Genomic DNA, 27,436 nt, shown 5'->3' with positions numbered 1-27,436 from the left:
CCATGAATCAGAGGTAGCGTCAGTGAGTGGGATGGATGGGGACATGAAAGCAGGCGTCCCCGAGGTCTAATGCTATTATGTAATCACCTTGTTGAAGTAGGGGAACAACAGCTTGCTGTGTTACCATATTGAAGTGTTCCCAGGGTAGCGACCAGAAGTCCAGAATGGGCTTGAAGGAGCAGTCCTTCTCAGGGGTGAATTAAAAAGAGTAAACGCCCCGGCCCCACTGGTCAGGGGGCACTAGCTCTATGGCACCTTTTTGCAGGACCGCTCATACCTATTCCTGTCGAAGGGCGAGATGGAACTGCTGAGATTGAGGCTGCAGGGAGGAATCTTTGGAGGGGATGTGAGAAGGTCTAGGCAGTAGCTGTGGCAAACCTCCACTAACACCAACACCAACTTGGTCTGCCAGTAGGGAAGGAAATCCTGGATTCTTCCCACAACAGGATGTTGTGTAAATTTGAAGGGGGGGGGGGGCGGAATTAGGAGAGGAAGGGGAATTAAATATTTTGAGGTGGAGGCCCCTTTGTCAGAACCTCTTTTGTTCCTGGCCTGGGTATTGTTGCCCCTCTAGGCACCCCTGGTGTACCCTTTTGCCTTCTGCTGGTGGTAGGACTATTGCTGCTTCTGGCATGAGGGGGTAGGGTCTGGGGAAGCGGCTTTGGAGCCTGCCCTGTAATGTAGCCTTTGAAAGTAAACCATAAATGATGGAGTCTTAAGGGCACCCATGGTCTTTGCAGTGTTTTTTTCTAACATCTGATCAACCTGTGGGCTGTATAGATTTCTCCATCGAAGGGCAGGTTGAGCAGATGTTGCTGGACCTCTGGGGTTTGAGTTTAGGATACAGATCTAGACAAGTCGTCTGGTGAGTGCACTGGTATTGACCCCCAAGAATGCAGTGTCCATACTTTCCCGGTAATAGTTTAAAAGAGCCCCAGCATCACAAAATGGATGCTGCTGCCACAGACATGAGTCTGACCTCCTGCTGCTGGACTAAACTCCGGCAGGGGAGGCCTGGACAATAGGTTTCCTGTCCAGGGAGGTGCACCAGCACCTCCCCAGACAGGCTTTAGTTTATTGGGGCAGGGTGGGTTGCATTCAGTGATTGCTTTTCAGACACTGCCTGGGGCTGTTGGACCTGGCCCTCTTGGCAGGGTAATCCCTAAACTTTTTGCCTTCCTCCAATGCTCTCTCTGACCTGTTTTTGTTGGTTTAATGACTCTGGGCACTTTACCACTGCTGACCAGTGTTAAAGTGCATATGCTCTCCCTGTTGTAAATTGTTACATTGATTGGTGTCCATGTTTGGCTTATTTGGTTTACTGTCAGTCCCTAGTCAAGTGCACCAGGAGTGCCAGGGCTTGTAAATACAAATGCCGCTAGTGGGCTTGCAGCACTGGTTGTGCCACCCCCAGAAGCGGCCTAGCAAAATGTGTCTGAGGTCTGCCATTGCAGAACCTGCGTGCAGTCTGGTACTGTCATGCTGGCTGGGCAAGTGCACACACTTGCCAGCCTCTAAACCTTCCCTTAACTTCATATTAGTCACCCCTATGGTAGGCCCAAGGGCAGGGTGCATTGTAAGTGTAAGGTAGGACATGCTCTGATGTGTGTGGCATGTCCTAATAGTGAATTACAGCCAAATTCGTTTTTCACTATTGTAAGGCTACCTGTTCCCTTTAGGCCAGATGGGCTGCTGGAATTATTACACTCTATAATCCCAGCAGGCTCAGGGAACATGGTAGAAAATAATGTTTAGTATGCCTGAACTCAGAATAATAAAATACTTCTTTTAGTAAAGTTTATTTTAATATCCTGTGTTTGCAAATGCTACCTTTAAAAAATTAGCCTTTGCTTGCCTAACCATTTCAGCCCTCCTCTGCTAGGATGTGTATCTGACTGTCTGGGTTGTGTGAGTGACAGGGCTGGGGGATGACAGGTGGTGAATGCAAGGATTACACCTTAGTGGGAGGTAGGAGTGCCCCATGACTCTTAATCAGGCTGTGCTCTGCCTCCACAATGCCGCCCCCTCTGCCTCGAGTCCCACACAGCTGTGTGACTCATCCTGAGAGCCAGACCCGGTCGTGCCCTTCGCCGCTCACGCGAGAAGCGTGAGCTTTGGCAGGCCGGGCCCGATCTCCTCACAGGAGGCACACAGAGGCGCTGAGAAGCCCCCAGAAACGCTAGAAAGCACTATACTTGGCAGAAACTGGGCAAAAGGCCCCAAAGAACACCTTTAAGACTATGAGAAGCTGATTAAGAACTGTGGCAGCCTAATCACAAGTAACTGGAACCATTTTTCTGTACTACGACCGTATTTACAAGCCTGCTTAAAAAATATATATAAAGAAGATATTTTTACAGAAATACAGTCTAGTGTCATTGTGTGGGGGGTTGATGGTTATTGTGTGTGATGTTGCAAATGTTTAACCCTATGTACTCCAGAGTTTAGCCTAGACTGCTTGCGCCACACTACCTAGAGGGTGAGCAGGGGTTATTTCTGGGAGTAATCCTTTGCCCTGACTTAGAGGAGAGGGTCCCTGCTTGTCGCCAGTGCTGCACTGCGCCAACCAGAGACCCCCAATTCTAACAGGGGCACACAAGGTGTCCCATGCATTTCCCAGTTCCTTAGTATAAGTATAGGAACCCAGTCCGTTAGGGCTTTAGATTACCCTGAAGAAGAAATCTTGGACCTTCGACATTCCATATCGAAGAATCTGCGACACAGGACATGGACTTCCAGACATCTCCGAGGCTGACACGAGTCCCCAGCGAAGCTGAGACCTGTAGCTATCACGTGAGACGTGGATCGGAACTCTGGACATCCTGCACATTTGCTAGTGCATCGACATCCCGAGCTTTCCCGAAGTTGTGCACTGGGCTACTTGTAGTCCAAGCCTTGAGCACCTTTTGTATCGAAGATTGTGGGCCTCCACTCCACGAGTGGGCCCGCTTTCAGCATTTCCGCTCGATCCCTAGTCCGTCGACTGGTGGGTCCCCACGAAGGACAATCCTTTGTTTCTTGGGCTTTCATGGTTGCTCCAGACATGCCCTGACTCCCCTCCAAATGGTGAGTCCCTCAGACCTTGCTGGTCTGCACTGAAGCCAATCTTGTCATCTTGCGTGGGTTGCTGTTGCCAAGGCTGTTGGGTCCAATCCGGATACAGACGCTGCAGCACTCTACATCCGACGTGGGACAGCTCGAATCCAGCTCCTGGTTGTCGTCGACGCCTCCTGGTCCTCGTGGCTGAAGAGTCAAGCTTCACCTACATCACCTTAAAGCACCCGACATCGGCTGGCCTCATCTCGCCGCCATTCCGGTCACTGGCTAGTGACCCAGACTCTGTCCCCTCTGCTTTCAGGATCTTCAGATCTCCGATCCACCCTTGGATCCATCCGCACACTTTTCCTCTGGTCGCCTGCAGCACTTCTTTGCAGCTCTCTATTGGAATCGACGACGAAACCGGACACGAAAAGACACCTATGCACTCAGCTTCCCTGGGTGAGGTAACACAAGTACTTCTGTGCTCCCGTGGGTCTTGACTCTCGAAGTGTCTAGTTCTAAAGGGGTTTCACTGCAGTCCACTCCTAAGTGTCCTTAAACTTTAAAACTGTAACTTGAATTTCCTCCATAGAAGTCAATGGTGATTCGCGGCTGTGTTTAGATACTGCACGCGTCCCCCGTGGGTCTCCTGCGTCCCTACCTTGGGTGGCTCCTGGTTACCCCAGGTTTCTACAGGCTCTAGGCCTTGTCTCTATGCTCTATGTGGTTCTTATACCACTTTCTTAGTATATGGTTTGTGGGGCCCCTAGGGCAAAACGTATACTGTGCTAATTTACTGTGTGCTGTTTAAGTCCTTGTGTTGTACTTTTGCCTCTAGCCACAAAAAGAGACTAGAGGGGTTGTGTTTAGAATAAATACATATATATTTGATATATACCTGGTGTGGTCCTCCTTTCATTTGATTATTCAAGGGATTATAGACTGGTAAAACAAGCTGCTTTACATTCCTTCAAGACTTAGCCTGAAGGTTGCTCTCCAAAGCTACCACTAGGATAGCTTTCTATAAAGGTTGTCTTAAACATACCATCAATAAGGGTGGTTTGGACTGGTGCAAGGTGCCCACTAGTATAGTGGACATCAAAAGCCAGGCCAACTTCTCACAGGATTGTTGAACACTGCATTAGCAGAACAGTTTTTGCAAGCTTGGTCTGCTGAGTGGGGCCTGGTTGTACACCCGGAATGTTATCAATAGCTTCTAATGACATTTCGTAAATGTCTGCAACTCTTAGGCGGTGACCAAGAAGTGCATAATATTTTAATACTTGTATTGGGCATGTAAACTCCTTAAGTTGACAACTTATGTTAGTAACAGTTATTGACTGACAAACTAAAGTGATAAAAAAAATTACAGGACACAGAAGCCAAATCACACATAGAAGGAAAATGACAGGGGAGGGTACATGACATAACAAGAACGCACCATATATAAAGTCTGGAAATGTCAATACGCCGGAGATGGAGGAACAGAAATACCAGGCGACAAAGAAACATGAAGGGAAACTCAAAGAAGCTATGGGGCACAAGACTATGGAAAGGGCGGGAAACAGAAGCAGCTGGAGAAATAACAAAACAAAAATGAAAACGTGCAACAGAGCAGAATGAAAATAGCAGAGATTAAAAGTAATAGCGAAGACAGCAAAAATAAATCCCAGATACTGAAAGTAAGGAGCACTGCTTGGCAAGAACCATCACAGAAACAGGTGACTAACAGAGGTCTCAGAAAATAAGGGAAAAGTAAAGGAGAGAAAATAATGACATAAAATGGATGCTTGTGCAGCTAAGTATAATGAGATAGTCATGTAACCCAGCACATTAGAGGCTACTTCTAAATGACCACCAGCCATAGAAAAATAGCTGACAAAGAAGTGAAATTGTTCAACTTTCTCAATTAAAGTGCCATAACCCTGCATTTAACCATCCTCCTTAATAGCCCCTTTCACTCCATGCATGAAAGTCCCCATTACCTGGAGGTTGTTGAGTGGCTCCATCTTCATGACAGGTCCCAGAGTATTAAGAGGGAGTGAAATATCAATGCTCTGGTTTGGCATTAATGGGGTGTGGATTGCGAGTGGAGTGCTGGGGATAACGCCAAAACTGAATAGAGGGCAAAGAGAGAGAAAGATTATGATATGTATTAGCAAAACGTACCTAAAAAAACAAGGATCTGGTTCCAAACACTAGCAATGCAACCTCCCCAAAACGTAAGACGAACTGCTCGTTTGGCACAGGACTACTTTATTCACATACAGCAGCACAACTTAATTTGCTATTGTCATATGCCTGACTAAGAGCACATAACAGAGTAGTTCAAGATGTACCCAAAAATGATGGATCGCACAGTAGAACCATTCCCAGGCTTGTCTCGCTCCACCGACAAATGAGTAAACACTATCTCAAGAGTGAAAACGAACCTCAGACTCAAAACCATTTAAACTTGTAGCTTCTTTGTTCGAAGCACTAAAATCTTGGCCACTGAGTGTCAGGTATTACTGCTATTTACAAAAGAGGAGAAAGATCCATGGTAAACCGAACTAAAAGGGACAGCTAATTTCCACTGGTTACAGAGAAAAGCATAATTGCGCTGCGCTGCTTTTGCCATCCATGCATGCACTGTTTAGAAAATGATAATCCCAATGACTATTCTAATGTAGATACCAAGCATAAACATCACCTGGCAGACAGGGCTAGGGCATTTTGAGTTGAGCATAGATAAACGAGTTACTCAGCTTCACTAGAGCTTTCTCTTGTGGCTATTCTAACCACTAAATTTTCACCTATGCCAGCGGCGAAGCTGGATACAAAAAACTCTTTTGCATTGGCTTCTATGGGCCAGCAGGTGGTGCACATAAGTTCTATTGTGACACTGTCCCACCTCCAGACATGACAACATAGTGCCGCATGCAAGTGCCAGCCCTGCATACCAATGATATTTCCCACATCCTCAGTGTGTGAGTGTGTGTGAGTGTGAGTGTGAGCGTGTGTTTTAGTTAGCTGGGAACATAATTACTTCAGAAAGTCCTCTTCACATAACATGGAGAAGAGTGGGCAGTGAGGAATCTGCAGTTAGAGCATCCACCAGAAATAAGAGTTTCTTCTACTGGACATTATAACCACACATTCCTCACCTTGCCATTTATTACCAAAGCAGTACGCCTTACAGAGGAGGATCTAAGGAGTGAACTCCACGTCTAATATCTACTTTTCCATTCTGTAGGACTGCGTGGGAAGGGATCCAAATTGATGTTTATCTCCGCCATCTTCTATTAAAAATCAGAAGATGGTGCTACTGGTTCTTTCTGTAAAATTCTGGACTTCTAGTAAAATAAACTGAAGAGGAGATATTGCCAAAATGGAGGCATCATTGCCTGCTGTTACAATACATGCAGAGAGCAGTGGATGCTGCTGCCTTTCAACAGGTAAGTAGTTGAGCAAATACCTTTTGGACTGCAATGATCTGCTCACAGTAAGAACTGAAGAATTTATATTCACACCTCCAGTGTCTCTGGAGGATTACAGAGCTCATCCTTTTAATCTCAGTATCAGTTGGGCAGGGAGGAAAATTGGTACTACGTTGCCTCGGCATGGAGCTTAAGAAAGCTTTAGGCACTGCAGAATTTTACACTTAAAAGACCACCTAATGTTCTTACACTTAAAAGACCACCATATGTTCTGGAAAATCAGGTTTGACTGTTAACAGAAGAACTCACATGTTTCCGTGGCAGCAGCCATAGTTGGGTATCAGAGGTCAAGTTCAAAATCATTGGTCAGGATTTGCCATCCAACAGGGCTAGAGATTTCTCTTTAGCTTGGCATACGCAGACCAGTGGGTGCTAGGCCGTTTTAGCCAGATCCTAACTTACAAGCAGTTTATTTATTTTATTTTGACATTTTCGATAGTCTATTGCCACTTTGAAGAATTGCCAAAGTCAAGTTTCAATACTATCAGTGTGTGCAACAGATATGACTTAAGAAGGTCTTAAGTTTTAAGTTGTGGTACTGTGAATAATAGCTGCAATTTTATTTTGGTCAGAACTCCAGCCATCAGGGATTGGTGCTTTTGGAGGCTCGGCTTTCTTCCTGGTGGAGACGCCACCTGAGCGCCAATCAGAGAAGAGGGGGAGGGGCTGGGGCTGCCAAGGGACATAAAAGCTGATAGCAGCGCGGGAGCAAACACTCGAACGTGCCGCTGCCTGCGCGAAGCGCTAAGCCCGCTTTGCTTTTAAAAACTGTTCTTGCTTGAATTTGAAAAGTCACAATTGAATTGATGAATTGATGCACTGATATTTTAAAAACTTAAACTCACCGCGCCAAAACCCGCCGCCATACTAGCTCGATTCTCTTCCTGGTGGAGCTACCACCAGAGTGCTAATCAGGGAAGAGGGGGAGGGGCTGGGGATACCTACGGGATACAAATGCAGGCAGCAACGCGGGATTGCAGCGGGTCGCGCCAGCGGCGCGCCGAAGGAGTGCCAAAGGCAAGTCCGTCTGCGCCCGTCCGCGGCCGACCTGGGCAAGCCACTATGCCCAAACTACTACTCACTCTACGACCCAACTGAAATCACTCCACTCCAACAATCTAGTAATCGACCAGGGCTGTAGGGTGAACATAGCCGCATATGGGATAATGGTTAATAGATCCTCATTTCCAGAAGTCGGTGAATATACTCATCCGAGTAACAACACGAACCTCAAAGCTATAAACAATGTAAAAACCCTAACAGTCACTTATCTAAATACCCGCTCCCTGGTCAGATACCAACTTGAAATACACAACCTTCTGGTGACTGAAGAACCGGACATCCTTCTGCTAACAGAAACCTGGCTAACACAGGACTCCGCGCCTGATATCCAAGCAGTACTACCTAGTAATTATTACATACTCCAAGCTAACTGCCACCAGGGAAAAATTGGAGGGGGGGTAGCAGCTATAATACACCAAGACTTAAAATTCTCAGTACTTACCCCCCTTGAACTACCACAAGAGCCGGACCTTGGACAGACTTTCCTTTCGTCTCTCTGCCGCTTCTCCCTCCCACCCCTTTACCCTTACCACTTCCCCTCTACAACTCAATCATATTGTCTCGTATGCTCTTGTTATTGTTTGTCTAGCAACTGATGTAAATTGAACTGATTATTTTTTTTTTTTGAAGACCTTTATTTGCATCATTAGGATAAACATGTGCGGGCCTACAACCAATCTGGCCGGCCACAAGGCAAAGACTATCATAAAATTCAAAATAAGCGACACTAGGCCAGTTGGCAGGCAAGCAAAACATAATTAAGCAATGCTAGAAATGGGATAAGCGGCAATAACGGCCCAATATCAGGATCAATGAGGTCCATTTTATAATAAGGGGAGAAGGCTCATGACTGACTCACAAACAAGGGATAACCCAGAAACAGGAATACACCCATGCTGAAACGAAAGGAGGGGGGGGGTTGGGGGGGGGGGGGAGGAGGATGTAAGGGCACGAGTCGATCGCAGCACAAAACAAACGTAAAATATAGTGGAGAAGCATACAAGTGCTACCAAGATCTCATGTCCCCCACCCAATAACACGTTAACAGAGGCAGGGGGAACGGATAAACTGTACGAACCGAACCCACTTCTAACAATACGAGCCTGGGAAAAAGGGGGAGGGGAAGGGGAAAAAGGGGGGGGGAAAGGGAAGGGGGGAAAAATAGGGGGGGAAACAAAGGGGAAGAAACCAAAAAGGGGGGGACAGAAAGGGGGAGGAAAGGAAGGAGCAAGAACAAAACAAAGAAATATAAAAGGAAAAACACAATCGTGCAAGATGGGCGCCACCCCGGGCCAGGCAACCCGCGGCTAATAGTACAGAAGAAAGTGGAGAGCTGGCGAGAAGAAGGGCATGGCAGTAGCGACAAAGCATCGAAACCGATAAAAGTGGCATAGCAACAGACCCCAATCCATTCATGCCTGAGAAGCGAGGACAGAAGCGGCACCGCTATAAAGGAATAGAAAGGGCCATAGAACCAAAAGAAAACATCTGAAAGACCCCACCCACCCGTCCCACCCCGCACCCCTGCAGAAGGCTACGGCCTACCCTCCAAACAGCGTGCCTGTCGCCCTAATCCGAAACCCGAAATATAGTGAAAAAAGAAAGTAGAGGAAGAAGACAAAAAGAGAAGGAGAAGAAATACAAAACAAAAATAAATATATATGAGGGAGGAGCCAGAGGATATGAGCAAACACATTCGGCCCCGACCCTCTCCCGACCAACGAATGAATAAGCATCAAGTCAACACTACATCTTCACATACAGCAAAAATCACAGGGAGGGGGAGGAGGAAGAGATTGCAACGATTCACCGTATCAGGGAGTACATACATCAGTGCAACGGGCAGGTAAACCAGCAAACTATTATGTAGTACAACTCACCCCCAACCCCTCCTGACCCCGAAACCAACCCAATAAAGGAGAATGAGGAGTGGACCACCCAGCACAAAATAATCGTAATATTGTCCAGAGTCACGGCAGTAATATAAATCAGGGAGAGCCTTCGTACGGAGGGAATACAAAAAGTCAATAAAGCAGGTCAATTGTAGTAGCAACGATAGGGCAAGCAAAGGCGAGCCGGAGTCCAGATGCGCAATTCGACAATTCAAAGGTACCCCTCCAGGACAAAAGTTAGAATCCAACGAAGCGGGATCAAACAGCGGCACACCATAAGTCCCAGGTACCCGGGAAGGAGTAGATCTCCGCGGCGTATGAAAGTCCTCGAAATCCAGACGGTGAGGAGGCAGAGGGTCAAAAGTCACCGGCCCATCAGTCGGCCGAAGAATAACAACAGCAACTCCTGGCGCAGCCGAAGGGGGCGAAGCAATGGCGGCATCAAGACGATGGGGGTGCATGGAAGAGCGGCGGCCCAAAATGGCGGCGAGCCGCATGGAGTCGGCAGAGGCACCGGGGGCCAAGACAGCGTACAATGACATCAAGGCGTCCAGGACATCTACGGGCGTGGGCGCTCGAGGACACACCCAGGCCTCCGCACAATCCGGCCGGTAAGGAGCGCCGATGCAGAGCGGAGCATCCCCCACGTTGTCGGTAGCCATCTTGTGAGTTTCGCCGCCCCACACTCCACCGTGGGCCCCCAAACAGGTCCCAAATGAAGGACTTTACAGACCTCCGGAGGCTCCCAACAACGGCCTCACCGGCACAGGATGGGCGAGCGCCCGATGGGGGGGCCCTCCGAACAGTGGCAGGCCCCACAGGCGAGAGCCAGTCGCGGGGTCCAGGGCCGCCGGACAGGACAAAGGCGAAGGGACCCCTTCACACGGTCAGCCCCCAACACATCACGTCCCCCTCCAGCCGCACGGCCCGATCGTCGGGGCCGGTACAGGATCTCCGGGGCACACGCATAATGGTTCCCACCAGTGGCTCACTTTCGCGGCCGGAGCCGGCAATCTCTTCTCCGCCGGTCGGGTCCCGCAGGCGAGGTCCCGGTCTCGGGTGCCCGGAGGCCCCAATCTCACCGAGGGCACAGCTGCGGACCCACAGCACACAGGAACCTCCGGACCAGACGGTGAGTAAGAGTGGATCTTTAAATTTCAAATTCTGTATTGAAGTATCGTAGTAGTGCAGGATATATTGCAGGATAGTCGAGGTCAGCCGGAGGGCCGACGGAGCCGAGCTAAAAGGCGGCCATTCCGTCCTCGAGCTAGGCTCCTCCAAAATTGAACTGATTTAATCTTGTAATGTAATTTTTGTGGAACCTCATGTAAAGCGCTGTGATACCTCCAGGTCTAGCCAGCGCTATATAAAACTCTTGAATGAATGAATAAATAAATAAATAGAGAACCTAGTGATTAAACTAGAGTCCGATTCTGCCCCATTAGTCTGTGTCATTCTGTACAGACCACTACAGAGCATGCCACAGTTCCCACAGTCCCTGAGCGAACAGATGACACACCTCAAAACTAATCATGCGAAAATACTACTCATTGGTGATCTCAACTTCTGGGCCAATGACCCAGCAGGTGGTCCGCACTTGGGGGAATTAACTGACCTACTTATGGGGCTAAACCTCAGCCAGAACATCACCACCGCTACACACATTAAAGGGCATATACTAGACCAGGTATGGTCCACAAACCTGACTATGACAAACTTAGAAGTAACTCCTTGTATCTGGGCAGATCATCATCTTATTAAATTCTCCATTAATAACATTAAAATTCCCCCACCTGACCCGGATACTTTAGGAGCTGGAACACCATCGACAAACACCAATTTCTCGAAACCCTGGCCAATACAATCCCCACCACCCAATCCTCCATAGATGAGAGTGAGAAAAACTTGTCGGACTGGCTCCTGACAGCTAGCAATAAACATGCCCCGCTGAGGAAATTACAACGGGCATGTCGGCACGGAGACCAGAAATGGTTTTCCACTGACCTAAAAGAATTAAAACTTGCGCTGCGCCAAGCAGAAAGGAAATGGAGACACAAATACTCACCTATTTAATAGCCCTTAGAACTTACAAAAAAACGATTCTGCCTACAAAAGCCGAATATTTCTCACTCAAAATCCTCACCTCCAAAAACAGATCGAAGGACATCTACTCAATAATCAATGATCTATCAAACCCTGATAGAGTTGCATTAAAAACCACACCATCGCAATCCCTATGCGACTCCCTGAATAACTTTTTCATTGATAAAATTAAAATTATCAAAGCAAGCATCCCCATATGCACAAAGCCCACTTGCCAAACGAAACCAAAAAACACAAAAAGGTTAGAACAGTTCCCTATGATAAGCCAAGAAGTTTTTACTGACCTTATGACCAAAGTAAAATCTGGCTCCCCTAGAGACTGCTGCCACCCGTGGATCCTAAAGGAGGCCTTCTCGGCCTGCCCAGAGCCAGCCACGGCCCTCTTAAACAATTCACTATCCCAGGGCCACGTACCAGATACCTTCAAAGAGGCATCTGTCATCCCTTTCTTGAAAAAAACCAGGAGTTGACCCCGGCACTCTCACCAATTACTGACCCATCTCACTGCTTCCATATCTGGCCAAATTACTCAAAGCCCACGTAGCTAAAAGCTTATCTGCCTTTCTGGAGCAGTCAGACTATCTGGACCCTCATCTAGCAGGGTTCCGACCAGCCCACTCCACAGAATCAGTGATACTGTCAGTCCTGGATTCCCTGCGAGAGAAGGCGGACGGAGGATCCCCCCAAGCACTTGTGCTACTGGATCTCTCTCTGCCGCTTTTAACACGGTCGACCACAACACCCTGATCGACCGTGTCATGGATGCAGGAATCCAAGGACCAGCCCTCAAATGGATGAGCTCCTTCTTAAGAAACCGCTATCAAGCGGTCCGCCTGGGAAACTTCACAACCCCCAAGATTAAAAACACTTGCGGTGACCCCCAGGGCTCCTCACTCTCCCCTAACTTATTCAATCTATACCTCCTCCCACTGATCCATGCACTAAAAGAAAGAAAAGGCCAAACCTTCAATAACGCGGATGATTTTCAAATAATATTTCCGATCAATAACTCCCCTACCACTATTCGCGAATTCCAGACGACAATGCTGTTCTTCCGTGACTGGATGAACAGCAACCACCTCAAATTCAATCCGGATAAAACGGAAGTCATCCTCACAGGTGGCCCATCGAATCCCTGGAACTCCTACTTCTGGCCTAAAGAACTGAGACAATCCCCCGTCCCCTCTACATCTGCAAAAACCTTGGGGGTCATATTCAACAAAGACCTGACAATGAAAAATCAAATTGGATCTGTGATCTCAACATGCTGTTTCCAGCTAAGAAAAATAAGGAAAATCAGCAGGTTCCTTAACCAGGAAGCAAAGATACAGGCAGTCCTCGCTATGGTAATATCCCACATCGACTATGCCAACTCCCTTTACTTTGGCATTCCGGCCTACCTCTTCAAATGGTTCAAAACCAGGCGGCCAGGCTGACCCTTCAGGGCAACAGGCGCCAACATATCACCCCTCTGCTGAGAAGAGTTACACTGGCTCCCAATAACTCAGAGATGCGCCTTCAAGGTGGGATGAATCATCTTCAAATCCCTGAATAACAAAAACCCAAAATTCATCAACAGCTTGATCAATAGGTACTCCCCTGCCCGCAACCTGCGATCTGCCCACACGCATCTCCTGACCACACCTCCTTTCAGACTAAAAGGAGAAGGGGGAGTCCAGATTCGCTACCCTAGGCCCCAAATATTAGAACGCCCTACCATTGGAGATCAGATCCTGCACTGACCTCATGAGCTTCCGCAAACTCTTGAAAACATGGCTATTCAAACAGGGATACTTGTAACACCTTAGTATAATTCCTTTAGAGTAGCGCCAAGAAACCAACCCGGTGTACGTGCGCTTTACAAATTAAGTTTAACATAACATAACAAACTCGGCTACCCCAGTAAAGAAGTAATCTGAATGCCCTCTCCGAAATTTGAATATGTTCCTTTGAGAGCTGTTCTGTCTCCTTTTAGATTTATGACAGTTGATTTATAGCAATTAATATTGCTAGCACTTTTTCATAATTCATGTGGTATCACCATACCGGGACAGCTACTAGTCCTCTGGGTGCGAGCCTGGTGAATCTTTGCAGTCTCTTACTCAGGATGAGCATGGTGAAAAGCTCATAGGAGCACCAGCCATAAAGTGCTGCTGCAGTGCCCCCCCCAAACGTGTCTTATGACCCACAGCAATAGACCTTCGACGAAGTGGCACAGTGATTATTCTCCTGGGCACATCCGGTTACACTCACACATAACTGTGAGTGTGTGTCTGTGAGACAGCATGTGTGAGCATTTCTGTGTGTGTGTGTGTGTGTGTATGTGTTTGAGAAAGCAAGAAAGTGAGTGTGTGTCAGTGAAGGACACACACTCACTAGAGATAGGAAGAGAGGGCATGAGTGAGAATGAATGAGTGAGAGAGTGACAGTGAGTGTAACTGAATATTACTGTGTGACACACTGAGTGAATTAGAATGAGACTTAGAAAGTCTTAGCGAGTCGAAGAAAGCGTGAGTCACAGTGAGAATGAGTGATTAAGTCCGTGAGTGAGACGGAGTTAGACTGAGTGAGTCTAGGGGAGTCAGAGAGAATGAGTGAGAACGAGTGAGACTGAGTCAAAACTAGTGAGGATAAATAAGTGAAACTGAGTGAGTGATTATGAGTGAATTGGAAAGAGTGCGACTGCGTTAGTCAGAGTAAGTAAAAGTGAATGCAAGTGAGAAAGATTTAATGAGACTGAATGTGAGTAAGTGAGAATGGGTGAGTCTGAGTGGGTCAGAGTGAGAATGAGTGAGATTGCGTTAGAGTAAGAAAAAGTGAGTGCCAGTGCAAATGAGAGTAAGCTACTGAGTATCAAGGGGGTTTCATGCATTTTGCTTTGCTCTGATCTGTATTTAATAAGTCACTAAGAAAATATGGTTAGGCGTGAATAAACGTCCATATTGTGAACCAAGCGTTGGCTAAGTCTATTTATTTGGATGCTTTTTGGATGTGCTCAAAATTTGTTACATTTTTTTTTTTTGAACCTTTATTTCAATTAGCATGAAATTACAAACACGGGCCTACAACCAGTGTGGCCGGCCGCTAGTTAAATCGAGCAGAAATTAAGTAAGAAGTATCACATCAATCCGGCGCTTAAGAACAAAGCCACAGCCAGGATACAGCAGAGAATCAAGATAATACGTGATACCAAGGAGTTGAAACGGTTCATTTTTAAATAACCAAAAATTAAGTCGAAAATCGATATCGCATTGTCATTCCGGCTCCCAACACAGTCAGCTAAAACACATTATCACTTCGATGAAGAACATAGATTGAATAGGAAAGGAGAAGAGCACCAAAGACCGGATAAATGCAATAGTCACGTACCAAGCACGGTATGCGAGCCCCACCCCTGAAAGGGAACGTGCTATGGGAGACATGAAGACGACGACATCGAAGAAGGAAAAGGCCAAAGGGCCATAGAAACAAAAAAGGAGCAGAAAACAAACCCATCCCCCAACCCCCCACCCTTGCAAAAGGCTACGGCCTATCCCCCCAGCAGCGTGCCTGTCGCCCTAAATGAGAGACCCGAAATATAGAAAAGAAAGAGAAAGAAGAAGAAAAAAGAATTGAGGAGAAGAGCCAGCGATTCGGTTACCCATTCCCTCCCACCCCGCATACTAGAATCGTATGAACAGAAGCAATATTAAAGTATAAGTATCAGCAAGCACATAAAACGCAATCAATTACAGCCCCACTAGACGTGCCCTTGAATCACCATTAACCAGCAAGAAGTCCCTCCAAATCCCAAACGAGGTCACCCCTGGCCACTTCTGTCAATAGTATCAATGATGAATAGTCCTGCAGACGGGATACAATTCGGTACAAAAGGTCCAATCGTTCCAATCAGACCAGGTAACGCAGCCGCCCAACATGGTCGTAGCCACCGAGAGACAACTGACGATGTATGGCGGATGTCGGATTGCAACAATACCCAGACCACCAACAGTCTCAAGTCCAAAGACAGGTCCGCCAAGCACAGGACGGAAAGCACAGGATGTGGGAAACAGCGCAGCACAGTCCGGGCCTCATGTACCATGGATCGATGTAGCTTCTCCACTCGCTGGACAGAAAAAGGACCCGGCGAGACAACCACTTGCGGAACGGGTGTAGCAACAATAAGCCCAGAAACCAAATCCATTCGAGCCTCCAAGTCTGTAAACACATCCGGTGAATATAACACTGTAGTAGAGGGAGACGCATCGGCATCAACTCGAAAGCAACCCAGTTCGCTACAAAATGGCGGGTCAGCAATGGCGGCGATCCTTCCTTCCAAGTCCCGGGCTCCCCGGAGCAGGGCAGTCCGCAGGGTTGTCAGTGCAGCCAATACGTGGCCACGCGTAAGCGTTTCCCCACATTGCCAAACTCAAGCAGGTTCTCCGTCCCCGGGTGGGGCGCACCCCGAGGCGCCATCCGCCATTTCAGCCATCTAGTTCTCCTCCTCTTCCCCTCCACTTCAGAGTCTCGTCCGACCACTGGAGTCAGCAGGCCCCACGGCTGGATCTCGACAGTCGACGCTTGCTGCAGAAAGGAGAGTCACCGAAAGGCCGGACATGCTCCCCGCAGCTCGCCGGGAGCCACCCGCTGGATCCCGGACGGGACTATCAACATGGCCGGGCGTCTCACCCAAGGGGAACCGGGCAACATGGGCTTTCTCCGGCTCGGCAATATCTCTGGTTCACGGGGCAACCCACTATTGGGAGTGGGTTGATACCAACTCTCCCGGCTCGCGGCTCTCAGGCTCCCACTGACCGGCTTCTCATCCCGACCAGGGCCGCCAACGCTACGATCACCGCAGGGCACCCTATGCACTCGAGGCCCCGGCTTCAGCGCCACGAAGGCCGGCAAGCAGACGGGGATGGTTCTTCGGATCTACTGCACGGTGGAGCCCCAGAAACAGACGGTAAGTGATTGCTTCCCTTCAGCAACTTAAATCAGCAAACCGTGCACAGGATTATCTACAGGATAGACGTGCGGGGAGGAAGGGCCCACGGAGCCAAGCGTTTATGCAACCGTTCCGATCGCCATCTTGGCTCCTCCAGCAATTTGTTACATTTTAAAGTTGAATACCGGAGACAATTTGGGCTGAGAAAAGTATACTTGGAAGACTCTTGCGGATTTGATGAAAAAATAAATCTTAATTTTCAACTGGAATACGGAGATTGTGCGGAATTGTTAGGATATTTTTTCTCAGAACTATTACGACTATCTTTAGAAGTGGTTTTATGAGAAAATGTTCAATAATGCATGTGGTTTGGACTGAATGTTGTGAGAGACTAATTAAAAGCTAGGCTATCCCGAGGAGTTGAAGGCAGTATGCAAATATTTGTAAACATATATGTAGAGATCAACCATTAAACGGCAATATAAAGGAAAGCGTAAGAATCTAGTACATGTGCAGACTGTAAAATGTATTTTAGACAATCAATATAGTTAACCACCTCGGTGGGGGTAGGGGGGTCTCCACTGATGCCTCAGAAGGTAGGCCACAAAAAAACAAAACAGAATGAATATCCCAAAATCAGAAATGTGAGAAGTTAAAATTCCATTAGCAGATATGTGCTAAGTTAACTCTGTATCTATGTGAAATCTGACAACTAGACATGTAGGGGAAGCCTTCTGGCAAATAAAAATAAATAAAATATTTCTCGCAAACTTCATTTCTGTGGGAGAACTGCCTTGTAAAAAGTAGGCTTTGTAGGTTTTCTCTCAAGCAAAACGTGCCCATCGTAGGATCTTTCACCTTTCTTTTCATAACTACACCAAAAACTCAAAGCCCTACATTTTTAATAAACAAATTCTCTCCATCTGAGGGAAGCAGATGTTGCACACATACTTAAAATATTAACTGGCTATGACTGTACCCCATTGTAAGATTATCTGGAAAAACACTGGAATTAATCCCAAATGCAAAATTATTTTACTCTACAATCTGATATTATTTCGAGGCACAAATAGGAAAGTAAAAGAAGTGAGCGCAATAGTAATTATGTTGGTTTCTCCTTTCACGGTAAGGGAGTCTAACTGTTGATCGTAGATGTTTAATCCTAGTGCGTGTACTGAATTCTGTAAAAGTAATAATGAACCCGCACTGCTCTGTTGTACAACCCTAACCATACAATACGCATGAGCCAAAATGCCCATCGGCGATTCCACGCTAAACTATGGTGTTTGTTCCAAAGTGTTTCCAGTCCTTTCAATAGGATCTTTTGGATCAGATTCACATTCACATTTTTGTCAACTTTCCTAAGTCTACAAAACACAGAAGTTACAGGGCCATATCTTGGTAAAACCAATTGCTCCTGGTCGCCATTACCAACCATACTCTTCAAAACCTCAGTCTGATCTCTAGCACATCAAGTTTCAAGGTGGCCAGTTGGAGTATTTTCAGCAGTACCTCGATTATCTCAGAACCTTTCTTTGAAGTTCTATATCTAGTGTGACATAAGACGTTCTGCCAGTGGAAGTACTGCTCCTTACGAAACACTGTTCAATTGTCGGAACAAAAGTGGTTTACTTTTTGCATTACTTGAAGATACTAAATATGTTTACTCTGGTCTTTAGAACAGCCCGCTTCAGTTTCCAGTTCTGTCCTTCCGTGGGACTTCGCGGCTTTTTACTGTTTACAACCCACAGACAAACATCACCGATCACTGGTGGGGAAGTTTACTAATAACTATTACATCTCTTGTACAGTCAAAGGTAGCTGTCTTACAATAGCTTGGAACACCACCAGATTAAGCAATACTGCACGAAAAAGAGATTTACGATAAGGTATACAGAAGTGATGGGCTCTACAAAAGCAGAGGTTAAGCCAAACAGCAACTGGAATAGGCAACTCCACCACAGTCACAAACATGGATGCAGGCTACTGGATCCTGCTGCCTTACCCCTGCACCTCAAGGACACATACACCAGCTTCCAAAGTTTATGAGAGTGGGTAGGAGTATAAGCCAACAGCTGCTGACTGGCTTTCAGATCAGACACAGAGCGCTCAGGGTCACTAAGCATTACTTAAAATTAAATGCTACTAAAACATTCCGAATTGAATTATTATTTTTTTAAGTTGTGGCGATTTCTGCCTGCTGATGAGGGATTTCACTTTTGGCATAAGCTACTCTACTCCTCGGCCCAGTCTCCCTAACTGAAGGAATTCTAGATAAAGCAGCCTGCAGTGGCAGATGTCCTGCGGCCATTCTCAGCGAAATGAGAATAAAGGGAGAATAAGGACGAAGCAGGCACCTGGGCCAGCTGCCCTTGGAGCTATTTTTAGAAGTGTTAGTAAGGAAGGCAGTGTGCACTGCAAGAGATGTAGAAAAGCAACGGGCACAACAAGCAGTGTGAATAATCACACATGCTAGCGCTCAGCTCTCCTTGGATCTGTGTGATACATATCACTGACACACAGAAAGAAACGGACTATAAACCCAAGAAGAAGCTCTTGTGCCATGAATGATCAGCAGATTCTTCCCCTTCAGCACTTAGTGTAATGGAGGGAGCACAAATAGGGAAATAGCCAAAGCGACTGACTGGGCAGGAAAATGGTGCACACATTCTCAATGCGGTTATTTATGTTTTACTGCTGCAGTGATTTTCTGCTGGTTATGTGACTGGATAGTTAGTGTGGACCTGAAGGCGTCTTATTTGAATTTCTTAATCTCTGCTCCTTACAGCACATTCCTGCAATTCTTCTGAAGAGGGAAGGTGTTCGATGTAACAACCCTTTCTATCAATCTCTTCTTGGCTTCATTATGCTTCATCACACTGATGAAACCAGTGATGGAGTCTGCAAGCACCAGGGGAATAACACAACACTGTGCATGGGAAACATTATTTTTAAGTGGGAAGGCCACCAACAAACTCTTTGGAACTAGATATCCCAGACGATGGACTTCCTACAGAACTTGGGGTTTGCAATCCACATGGCTAAGTCTGACTTGACTCAAAGGTGGTTCATGACCTTACTAGGGGCTCACAGACTCATTGTTGGCAACACTAAGACATCCTCAGATGATTAACATCAGAAGAAGGTGAAGGTGGTTCTGATAAAGAAAAGGCTTTTCTCTTCACATATCGGCATGGCGGCTGGTGGGCCTTTTTGCATTGCAGTTTCATGTGGGTTTCTAGGGGACCCTACATTACTGGGCCACTCCAAAGATGAAAGGCTGTCCATCTGAAAAAACGGCTTTACCTGTATTGATCAGATTGGGAAACTGGCGGCTCGCTGTGAGACTGACCCCCTCCCCTCATATCAATACGTTCAACAACCTCATTGAACACTATTCCAAGACTATATCCAACATTCTTGATGACCTTGTGCTAAAATTAAAAGGAACCCAAAAGACAGAAACCCCTGGTTCAACGGAACCCTCAAAAATTAGAGGAGATCCCTCCGACAGACAGAACGAAACTGGAAACAGCACCCATCAGCAATCCATCTAAAACGTCTCTGCCTCGCCAGAAATGCCTACAATAGGAAAATTCTCAACTAAAAAAAAGAATATTTCAGAACAGAACTGGATAACGCCAAGAACAGACCTCGCAAGCTATTCGAATTGGTCAAACACCAATCTAACAAACTGGCAATAACATCAAAAGAAACCCCTAAATCCCTAGTCCCAGGCTAGGAATTCTCCTCCTTCTTCGGTGACAAATCGCTGCCCTAGAAAATGAACTCAGATCTGCCACTCACTCCCAAACCCCATAGGCTCTGCCTCCTCCTTCCGTGCTACCTGCCCAGACCCCACCCAAAAACTAAGCACACTGGTCCAGCTTCTAAATAAAGGACGACCAGTCCGTCTAAAAATTCTATCTTCCCTAAAACCGAACAATCACTTTCATGATCCTCTCTCCTCCAATTGCCTAGCTGCCGCTTCCCAGGCTATCATCCCATCTCGGACTGCAATCATCAACGCATCCCTCCAACAGGGATCGATACCTGCCTCTCTCAAAGCAGACAAGTCGTCCCCATCTTAAAAAAACCTACATTGGACCTTTGCTTCCCCGACAACTACAGGCCTATATCCAATATCCCTCTCCTAGCTAAAGTTCTGGAGAAATGTGTGCAACAACAGTTGAACCAACACATCACTAACTTTCACTTGCTAGAAGACTTCCAATCCGGGTTCAGGCCTGGACACAGTACCGAAACCACCCTCCTCCACCTCGTGGTTGATGCCCTCCAAGCCCTTGACCAAAGCAAAACCTGTCACCTAATCCTCCTAGACCTTTCCTCTGCCTTCGATATGGTCAATCATGAAAAACTCCTTGAACGCCTCAATATCAGGATGGGATTGGATGGCGCTGTTCTTGAATGGTTTAGATCCTTCCTCCACAATCGCTCACCGAAAGTCCTAATTAATGGTAGCCTCCACCCTGATCACAGTTTGAGTCCCACAAGGATCAACCTTGGCCCCTACCCTCTTCAATATTTACCTTGAGCCGCTCGCAGAAGTACTACGCACCACCAACATTGCCTACCATATGTACGCCGACTACACCCAGATCTACATCAAAATCTCATCTCTTGCGGACATTATCTCCTTGAATGAGGCCTTGAAGTTGACTGTCCATTGGCTTTCCTCCAATCATCTTAAAATCAACGCAAAAAAACCAAATATCTTCTAATCTCCCCACCCAAAAGTAGCCCGGACACTCAAATCAAATCAAATTCAGCTTTATTCGATTTTACAAACTTGAAAATCATAAAAGCACAGATTAAAAAGATAAATTAATTTAGCTATAGTTGCATATTAAAAAGCATCACAATTCTATAGACAACATAGGTAACATGGCAATTTGATAATTACATTGTGTTTCTAAATTTAATAACAGACTTTAAAAAAGAGGAGACTGCCAATAGAATCAATTGATTGTCTAAGAGCTGTAGCTTCAAAAACGCTATTTTACAATGTCTTAAGCCCATTTCCCGCAAAACTGGTTTTAAAAAGATTTTCCTAGGTCGTGTATAAAATGTACAAAATAGCACACTGTGTAATGTTGTTTGACTAGAAATATCATCACACAGGCATAAGGGTGGATTTCTTGACCAGTCATTAACATTTGGGAACGTTATCAATCTGTGAAAAACCCCAAAACGGAAACGGGTTAAGGGCATTCGACAGAAACTTCCCTGAATCTGGGTCAGATAAGGTTGTATGCCCCGACATGTTAACATAAGTTGGTTCTCCATAACAGTTTGTTTCTCTCTTTCTTTAAGCCAGCATTTATTCTCCAGGTGAGTCAGGCAAACAGCTTTCAGAGATTTTCTAGAGATTGTTTCCATGATCTCTGGCGCATCATAATATTCAGGATGGCCAATGTCAGTCGACATTTTTTTAATATAACTGAGCCATGGAACTTTAGCCACCTTCTCTAATCTAAGGCAATCTTCAATTACATCACAATTAAAACCAGTCTCAGTTGTTGCCCATACCTTATGCCAGAGTAAAAACGGGTTTAAATTGATAAAATCGGAAATGTAAGGGAGACCAAGTTCCATGTGGCAATTAAAATTAGCAGTGGAGCCTAGAAAACCGCCAAGAGATAACGTATAAACGCATTTTCACAACGTTGAATCTGATCAACCTCTACAAGCCCCCAGATACCTGCGCCATAAGTCGCTGTGGGCACATATCGCTTTGTAAATAGCTAGAAGCTCTGGGACAGGTCTACAGCCTAGTTTCCTTGAGAAATTAGTGACTGCGCCAAGGGCTCTAATGAACATCAGTTTTCTTGCCTGCATTGCCGCAGTCCAGAACCCAGACCGATCAAACGTGATACCCAGATAGGAGAACTTATCTGTACTTCCTACACTACTGTTGTTAATAAAGATGTCACATTTTTTTCTTTGATTTTTTCCCACAACTCATAGTAAAGGTTTTACTAACATTAACTTTTATACCCCTGTCATGCATAAAATTAACGAAGTTGGTGACTGTTCGTTGTAACCCCACCTGCGTCCGTGCCATAATAACAGCGTCGTCCGCATAGAGTAAAATGGGAACTGGTGTGTTCTTAATATTCGGGTAGTCCTGTCGATGCTCGATCAAATATTTACCCAAGGTGTTTATATATAAAGAGAAGAGGAAGAGTGCAAGAATGCAACCTTGCCTCACTCCCTTTTTTATACGAAATTTGGCCGAGCATCCCCCCTGCCCGGACACTCAGGAATGGATTAAGACTATCAAAGCTTTAAACTGCACTCCTACCTTAGTAGACTCTGCCAAATCCCTCGGAATAACCCTCCACTGCAACTTGAACATGTGTGGCCATATCAACTCGATGGCCTAAGAAACCTAAAACCTTTCCTCGACACCCCTGAACAACAGTGGCGGCATGGTCACGTGAGGTACTGGAATGATGGGACAATTTCTGACACAACTCCAGTTCTTGTCTGAATCTGAGGCAAGGTCTCTAGGTTGGAGAGTAGACTATGGAAATGTTGCTACAGGTGGAGGGCAGGCAGAAGATTAACTGAACCATCAGGACAATTTTCTGGAATTGCAACTGACTCCTTCAAAGTCAAGTGTTTGATGGTGCAAATTGCTGGCACAGCTAGTCAAATAATGTTGGCATTATTGGACAACTCGATTTTAAAGAGGGTGTGGATATGTGCATGTGAAGCAGAATTCAGTCAAGGACCGAAACTCTCAGTTCCTTTAGGAGGGCAGCAACTAGTAGTAATCTGATAGGGTGGTGTTCAAGTGGTTTGTGGACAAATGGAACTGATGGAAGGTGGACATGTTCATCATGAGGTAAAACACACTGGTTTCAATTTTTTCCAGATAGAGGTCTGATCCAAAAGCATCACAGTGAACACATTTCTACAGAACAAGGAAGCACAAACAAATATGCCTTTCACCGTGTGTTGTGATAAATAAAACAAATGAGGGGATAGAAGGCTAACAATTACAGTTAAGCTGCTATATAAAGGTCTCAAGTGTGGTTTCCAATTATTCTGGACTTTTCCTGATTCGCCAATCTCTCTACCCTGGTTTCCAGTGATTCTGACCTATCACCTTGATAAGCCACACCTTCAGCTACTAGAAGGGTTCCTTATGTTTGAAGGGATCGAACAATTAGCCGGGGAGAATTATGTATTCTAGCCATTTATTCCTCATCGATGGAGCCACAAAGACTGCCAAATGATGTAGATTGGCCTAAGGACCTTAGTCCAGTCAGGAGAGACTAGTGCATGTCTAGCTGGGTTCACTGAATAACAGCTAAGAGTGGTATTTATATTGATGGCCAGGTCTTTGGCATATTCAATGAGGAGTGCCTTGACCTCTAAGGCTTTTTTACTTTATGGTAATGGTGGACATGGCTTTATGCTAGTGAGAAAGCTTTAAAAGAGCTAAATCCTTGCCTCCAGTTCTAACGTAGAATTACCCCCAAAAAATAAAACTTGTAGAGGTCAAATCTTTTTAGATTATATTTAGGATACAGGGGTGAGTACAATCCCATTCAATGATACATTTGGACAATACTTACTTACCTACTGCTCACTGAGTTGTAAGCCATAAACTAATAGAGTGAGTTCTGTATTGTATTTGGAATTTAATAATCGAAACAGACAGTTTTATGTGTCTTGAAGATTTTTTGTTGTTGAGAGGAGCAATGTGGGTTATTTATTTTTCTATGGGGTCCATGCATGAACAGGAGTGGAAGATGTATGGGAGGAGGGTATACATACTGATAGTTTTGTCATGTATTCCTATAGGTTCTGAATCGATCCCCCTATTCCTGACCCTATTCTAGTTAAACAAACCAACAAGTTAACTAGCAGTCAGCCCATGAGGCAGAAAACCCCCATGATGCAGATACCGTTATCTGACGCAGTCACACTACGGCACAGGAACGTGTTATCTGATTAAGTCATAACGCTTGCGATCTAATTAGACAAGCGATATTCCTCCAGCCCCTGATAAGGCATACGGAGTTCTCATAACAAATCAAACCTATGACAACCTGGGCAAAACCCTGCGGCCATTGTTTTGATTTCACCGAGAACTTCAGTAAAAGAATGTGCTAACGAGCAAGTCGTATGACATCTTTATTGACGTATCTATGTCCATCCTTACGTCTATCTCGGCACCTTAAAGGTATAAATATTACCGATCTTGCCCTATGCAAACACACGCATGGTGACGAGACGGAGCAGCCATACTTGCCGAAGCCAAGAGCAGAGCAGACCCCGCTGGCAGCAGCCCCGCCTTCCTGACGCGCTGAGAGACGCGCTGCTTTCTCCTGCCGAGAATCCAGCACCGGCGTTTCTGGGTAGCCCTCGCAGGCAGCCTGGAATATCGAGACCAGAGAGAGAGATACCATTCCTCATTCATCCTAACTTCCAGGTCCAGAACTGAATAACCCCTCACAGAGAATTCTTTAGTTATTCACTTGGCAAAAAACAAACTTAACTTAAACTGTAACTATCTATTCCCGCCCACGCATTAGACTTAGGTCAGGTACACGGGGTAGGCATATCTAGAAACACCAGTTGAGTACGTTTAGTCAAATGTATATGTGTATGTAATATATTTTATTCATTTTAAAACATCTTATGGCTTAGAAACCATATCAATGTTTTTACAGTATTATTTTATACTATTGCTTTTAATGTATGCACTTTACTTAGCTATAAGTATTGCAATAATATCGATCCATTTCTCTTGTATGAGAAAAGAGACTGATCAATAAATAACACCTTTTTATTGAACACACCCGTCTCTTCCTTTTCTCTACATTCTGATGAGACTAAGAATGCACGTACTGACTGAGTAAAATAAATTGCCTTTTGTTCACACGACTCTCGAGATTTACTCTTGATTAGGGGAGAGCAAAGTTGTCATGTTCTATGGTTGTCAGAAACTAAATCCCTTCTTGTCTAATCAGGGAAGTTAAGTCCTCCTTGAACATTCGAGAAAGTTTCTAGTGAACTCTGAGCTAAGCTGGCAAACCCAAAACTTTAAGTCTAGTATCGACAGTAGTAGACCTAGTTAACGTCTGGCCTAGGCCTTTACTGCTGTAGGTATTATTCCAATGCGCAGAGCCTATTGGGATGATAGGAACTACACTACAGTTTAGGCATTTGATGCAAATAAAGAGGAATACACTTTAAACGTTACTGCTGGATAGCTGGAAAATGTGTTGATTCTAGTTATGTTAATGTTATGTTAATGGGGTTTTTTATAGAGCGCTCGGCTACTCGGGCAGAGTGTCCCGGCGCTATGCATATCTGTAGAGGTGTGGCCCAAAAAAACACAGATGAACTATTGACCGAATAACCAAGTCTTGAGCCCCTTCCTAAAAGATAACAGGTTGTCTAATTTCCTGAGGGAAAGGGGGAGTTTGTTCCAGAGTTGGGGAGCAAGCAGTCTGTAGGAACGTCCTCCAATGCACGCTTGTTTGGTTGCAGGAACGATGGCCAGCGCTTGAGAGGTGGATAGTAAGGATCTAGAAGGAAAATATAACCGCACTCTTCTCCTTAGGTAGACAGCGCCGGTACCATGCAAAGATTTAAAAGCCATGATAAGAGTCTTGAAATAAATGCGCTCGCGCACCGGCAGCCAGTGAAGCGAATTCAAAAGAGCCGAAGTAGGAGCCCTACGGCTAAGGCCAAAAATGGCCCTTGCCGCCGAATTCTGTACAGATTGGAGGCGTTTAAGGAAATATTCCGGAAGGTCTAAATAAAGTACATTAGTGTAGTCCAGCCTAGAGCCGATCAACGCCTTTACAGTAATCCTCCTATGAACATGAGATAGAAAAGGAAGAAATTTCCTGAGAGTTCGTGGAAGGCCATAACACTGGCCCACTACACTAAGAATCTGGGGTTTAAGGGTTAAACCATTATCAATTTTTACACCCAAATTTTTTGCCATAGAAGTGGCAGATGATGGAGGGTACATGTCGGTGGGCCACCATGATTTCCAATGGACATCAGGTAAGCAGCCAAAGAAGAAAATCTCTGACTTATCAAAATTGCATTTTAGCTGGTTCAATTGGAACCACGAAAAAACTGCCTCGAGGCAGCTCCTGATGCTGTCACCAGCGAAGTCTGTGTTCTTATCGCAGGTAAAAAGAAGTTGCGTTATCGTCGGCGTAGGATACAATCCGGGCTCCATGTGATTCCACCAGATCAGCCAGAGGGGACATATAAATATTAAAAAGAGTGGGGTTCAACACCGAACCCTGTGGGACTCCCACATCCAGAGGAGGAACTGGAGCAGAAAAAGGGGGGACCCAGATCGATTGTTGGCGACCTGATAAAAAAAGACTCTAACCAATTGAATACCGTCCCTCTCAGACCAATTTCCTGGAGTCTTAAAAGAAGACGGCTGTGAGGGACGGTATCAAAGGCCGCAGAGAGATCGAGTAAAACCAACATCGCCTTCCCTCCACTGTCCACAACCTCTTTTATTGACTCTGTAACTTCCAGTAAAGCAGTCTCTGTGCTTAAGTTCGAACGAAACCCGGATTGAGTGTGATGGAGGATATCTCGGGTTTCAAGGAAGTTTGAGAGAGTGGAGTGGACATGTTTTTCCACGATTTTAGCCAAGGCAGGGAGTAGCGAAATCGGTCTGTAATTAGAGTGTACAAGGGGGTCCAAATTAGGTTTTTTCAATAACGGAAGAATGTGCGCCATTTTCCATGGACTGGGGACAATACCGGATTCAAGAGAAACATTGAGGATCGGATTGATAATGGGATTGAAGATATGTGCCATCTTGGCCAGAAATTTTGCAGTGCAAGGATCTGACGGAGAACCGGACTTTGGTTTAAATAGTAAATCCAGAGACATTTGTGGGGATAAAGGAGGAA

At 45.8% G+C, this 27,436-nt stretch overlaps 1 protein-coding gene across 2 annotated transcripts in view; it reads right to left on the bottom strand.

Annotated features, from left to right (window-relative positions):
- The window catches only part of AP2B1 (adaptor related protein complex 2 subunit beta 1), a 662,041-nt gene that overhangs the window by 105,660 nt on the left and 528,945 nt on the right, over window positions 1-27,436 (bottom strand). For both annotated transcript variants that reach the window (XM_078679615.1, XM_078679616.1), the window contains one exon: window positions 5,025-5,154. In XM_078679615.1, the coding sequence (XP_078535741.1) occupies window positions 5,025-5,154 (130 nt within the window). The remainder of the gene's footprint in view (window positions 1-5,024; window positions 5,155-27,436) is intronic.

Source organism: Lissotriton helveticus, chromosome 3_1 (assembly GCF_964261635.1).
Source record: "Lissotriton helveticus chromosome 3_1, aLisHel1.1, whole genome shotgun sequence".
Lineage (NCBI taxonomy): Eukaryota > Metazoa > Chordata > Amphibia > Caudata > Salamandridae > Lissotriton > Lissotriton helveticus.
This window is presented reverse-complemented; position numbering and strand designations above follow the sequence as displayed.